Here is a 4,614-nt window from a genome sequence, read left to right as displayed (position 1 = left end):
TTCTTCTGAAAACCAGGAACCCAGAAGTATCAACAATCCATGGAATTGGAGCATTAACTCTTTAAATCGCAGTGCACAGCAAGATGTTATGATGTGGAATACTGGTAACAAGCCATAAAACCATGACAAGGACATAAGTTCTAAACTCACAATGTACAACCATAACTTCAAGCAGCTTTTTCTTCAACTACCTTTTCTAGACTGGATTTGTTCTGTTTTATCATTTTAGGATGTACTACTGCAATTTAAAACTATATGTGTATCTCATTCTACTGCAAAACTGTTGTTTCAGAGTCTGGGACAAAAAGTTTGCTTCCTTGACTGATGACACCCTCAGACACTTTTGAGAAGCATTCATTGACTTACCTTGTTTTTAAGGAAACAGTGTAATACAGTAGCTCTAAATTGTAAGTTGCCTTTGTACATGTAGAGGGAGACTTTGTCAGGAAAGCTACAATAGTAGATTTAGTACAATGGACAAGACCTAAATATGGAAAAAAAAAAATGGAAAAAATGCATTTTGCTAGTAAGTCTCAGTTCATGACATTTACATCATGGGTTTGCACTCCTTTACTATGGTTGAAATGAATTATTGTTTCCTTCCTTAACACTCTCTCTGCCCAGGGCAGAGGGGAATGAGCTGACACAACTGCACTTAATGAGCTTTTCTGAAGGTTTGAGAGCTAAGAAGTTGTAAAAGACTCTTAGATTATCTAACATGAGGTGTTGCTATTCTTCACTACCTGATCAGTAATGTTTTCACAGAAAAAAATGAGGGCACTCTGATGACTGAATATTGGTTCCTCCAGGAGAATGAGATTAGGTTCATTCACTGTCTGCTCTTGGGAGACAGAACGGTAGCTTTCGTTCTTTTTTATTATTATTTTCAGATGAACAACAACAACAAGACAATAAATAAATGAAGATGATAAATGTAATCTACTTTGATTTAGAATCAAAATTTTATGGTTTTCATTTGCAACTTGGTGGCTTTCAGTGGAAATCACAGGTACTTAGCAACTTCAGGTCTTTAGACTTGTGTCCCACCCTAGCTCCTCAGATTAGCAAATACTTGTACATCAGCTCTGCTTTTGCAAAATATGGGAGATACCTAAGAAGAACAATACATTACAGTTTGCAAATAAATTTAGAGTAGATTTGTAATCAAAATAATGCATACAAATGAAGAAAGCTGTTTTATTTTCTTTTTCTTCCCTCATCTCCAGATTCCTTCAATCAACTTAAAGGAAAAAAATCTCCTTTAAGTGACTTAGGTCCTCTGACAAAGGAGATGCATTAAGATTATAGGTGTAGTTTGTTCCCTTTGTGTTGTCTTGGCAAGCTAATGTCACAATGGTAGGTCACCTTCTTTCACTGCTGAGAAGAAATGAGGGATGCTTCTAGTATCAACAGGTATTCCTGCATGGTTGTTATCAGCTATAAAAAACAGTCTGTGGATTTCAGTAGAAAGAGAGGTGATTGTGCCTAGGGTTGAGTCTGAACTTTGTTTATTCCTCAGGAAAGGATCAGCTTTTGATTTTTGGACAGAAGTTTTTCCTTCATATTATCCACTCTTTGGAACTATTTGCTTGCGAAGGAAGGGGTGTACTCAAACATCAACACCCTTGCTTTGGGCATGAAGTGTAATAACACATCACTGTGCAGTTCAGCCTTAGTGCAATGGCCAAAATGTATAACTGTCCATACCTGGTGAAGCTACCCTGAGTTGGCAATGGTAAGAAACCTTATAGAGAAAGAAGACAGGATAACGAGCAGGCTTAACATGATCCATGACTGGCAAACAAATAGTTAGCTATAGTAGTAATGCTGCATGTAATTTATGCTAATGATGCTAAGTCATCAGTGTTGCTAGTGAAGTATATATATGCATGCATGTTAATCCTGACAATGCTGAAGTGAATTCATTAACAGCAATACAGTAGGGCAGCTGAAGTGCTGGGGTAGCATGGAATGAACAGATTTCAGAAAGTGTCTAATTCACTTGTTTTCCCTCAGCTGAATTGCTGTTGAATTAGGTGGACCATTGACTTGACTCAGTAGGGGGAATTTCTCATGAGGGGCTTGATTTGATTCACAGCAATGCTCGTTAAAGGAGCTTGTGGGTTACAGTGCCACACAGTAACTTGATTCTGGTATCTGTCGAAACCATGACTGGATCTGCCCACTGATCTGACCTTCTGGAGGATCTGAAAGGAATGTGATACCCTACTGAGCTACTACTGCTGTTAGTGTCTGTTGGTTTTTGAATTACAGTGAGTCACTCTGGAAAACTGTGGGGTTTCTGGTCTATCTAGGGAAAGCAATTGTAGGTACCCAGTGCTTAATATTGAAAAGAGGAAGGGTATTATTTGCAATTGGATTAATTTGTGGTGGAGTGTCAGTCGCTTCAGCAGCTAAAACTATTTGTGAACTCTGGCTGTGAATGCCCTCACTGATATCTCTTTTTCAAGTTTTACATGATCATTTGTGCAGTTATTTAAAGTGTAGAAAATGGAAGGCCAGGAGTGTTGGACAATTTACAGATTCACTTCACAAATCCTTTGTGAGAGATTACTGCCTTTTTATTGGAGACATCAGGGTGAAATAACACTAGCACCTCAATTCCTGCTGCTTATTCAGTACAACTTAGGTTAGATCATGAGTTACAGCTGCTGAGGTGGCAGACTCTCATCACTCCTATGCTGTGGAAGTGGAAAATTCCAAGAAAAAAAAAGAAGTAGAATTGACAGTAGAGGATGGTAAAAATCTGTCCCACGTAATTTTTGTTGGAGCTCCAGCAGTATGTGCCATAAACAGTGGAGTTGGTTCATCAGTCACATGCCTCTGTAAGGTCTTCCCTTCAGAAGGGAACAGTACTCGCTACCACAGAACTAAAGCATCTAGAAGGATGGAATGTGAAGGTCTCCTGTATCTGCTAACAAATTAATTTTGGTCATAGGCTACCAGACAGGAGTTACTAAAGATGTTGCTTGGGCTAGCTTGTAGGTGGGACTTCAGACTGAAGTTAATGTGCCAAATATGGTATGTAGTGCAGGTTTTTTTTTTTGTTTTTTTTGTTTTTTTTTTTTTTTCTGAGGAGATGGATGTAACATGATTCCTTGAGTGCAGGGCTGAAATTCAGTGTTGGTTTCAATTTATGCTTGAGCAGGTCTTATACAAGTGGGCTACTGTTGGAGCTCTAAGCTGTGTTCAGAAGTTATCCTTAAGATTGGGTGAAGGTGGCATAGGAAAGTTAGCTGATGTAAAGATCCTCGTGGTTTAAAACACTTTACTGTATTACATGTGTCTTGCAAGTTGCCATGGAGAAAGGGGATAAGCAAAGGGATGAAAAAGGAAGAAAAGGCAATAAAGAGGGCAAAAATGGAAGCCAAGACAAATAGCAGAGGCCTGACAGCAAGCCAGGAGTTCTCAGTGCCACAGACTCTGTGAGGAATTGCTAAAGACGCAATTCTACAAGTGAGGGCCCATGGGCTACAGCACGACCTGGATGCAAGCAAGGTACAGGTGATTTTACTTTTGCTGCCTGCCTCTTCCTGCGGTCTCTGTGCTGCTTTTTGTCACCAGCCTAGGTAAAGAGAGACTGAGCATCCAGGGCCAGTTCAAGGCTTGGGACAAGAGGCACCAGCGCCTGCTGGGCCAGGCAGGGCTCCTGCGTACCTGGAACTGCACAGTGAGGGGCTGACACCGAGGAGCAAACCACTCTTACAGACCGAGCGGAGGGGATGTGAATTTCCATGTCCCGCCCTGACCTCCGGCTCGCTCCGGGCAGTTATTAGCTGCCGCCTCGCGGTGGGCAGTATCCCGCCGAAATCCACTCCGTTGGGCCCATCGCAGGCGGCCGGGCCGCAGAGCGGAGGCGCGCTGCCCTCGGCAGCCCCGTGACGGCGCGCGGGGCGGGACTGAGACGCGGAGCCCGCCGGGGCAGCGTGGGAAGACTTCCGCCTCGGTACGGCGGGCGGCGCGGCAAGCAGACGAGCAACCTCGCTTGGGGACTTCCGCCTCAGTAGGTGTCATGGCGGCGGGGCGGGCTCCTCACGTGACGGCGCCCCGCGCGGCGCGCTCTCGCGTGCTACTCTCGCGGTATCTGCCGCCCCCCCCGCGCGCGTCCCCCGCTCGCTCTGGCCGCTCGCGCAGCTGCTCGGCTCTCGCTATATAAAGGGGCGAAGCGGGCAGAGCGGGCGGCTGGCGGCGGCGGCTGCAGCCCCAGGGCCGGCGAACGAGGCCGGGCCAGGCCGCGGGGCTGCCCGTGAGCCGGGGCGGGACGTGCGGGCTTAGGGGGGACGCAGCCGGGCAGGTTTATTGTTTTAGGGGCGACTCCCCCCGCGGTTGGGGGCGTCCCGGGGGGCTCGGGACATGGCGAGCTCGACTAACACAAACCCCGTGGTAAGGACCGGGCCGGGGGGCGAGGGGGGCCCCGCGGTCGGCGCGGGCGGAGGGGGCCGGCGGGGCTCGCCGCCCCCTCCCCCGCACCCCCGTCCCTCGGGCCGCCCCGGCCCCCTCCCCCCCGGCCCGCGGCGGGAAGGGGCGGCGGGGTCCGGGCCGCTCCCCGCGCGGCGGCGGCAGACAACTTGTGGCGCCCGACGCCGGGGCGGG

General features: G+C 47.3%; 1 protein-coding gene across 1 annotated transcript in view; it reads left to right on the top strand.

The window, feature by feature from the left end:
* Nucleotides 1-4,286: 4,286 nt before the first annotated feature.
* Nucleotides 4,287-4,614, top strand: part of GTF2A1 (general transcription factor IIA subunit 1) — a 31,097-nt gene continuing 30,769 nt past the window's right edge. Inside the window, exon 1 of the mRNA XM_042869516.1 lies at nt 4,287-4,404. Coding sequence (XP_042725450.1) covers nt 4,375-4,404 — 30 coding nt within the window. The 5' untranslated portion in view covers nt 4,287-4,374. The remainder of the gene's footprint in view (nt 4,405-4,614) is intronic.

The sequence above is a fragment of the Lagopus leucura genome, unplaced genomic scaffold, assembly GCF_019238085.1.
Source record: "Lagopus leucura isolate 7727_CA_CO unplaced genomic scaffold, USGS_WTPT01 Super-Scaffold_1, whole genome shotgun sequence".
Classification (NCBI taxonomy): Eukaryota; Metazoa; Chordata; class Aves; order Galliformes; family Phasianidae; genus Lagopus; species Lagopus leucura.
The sequence above is the reverse complement of the archived record's forward strand: the minus strand, read 5'-3'. Positions and strand labels throughout refer to the sequence as shown.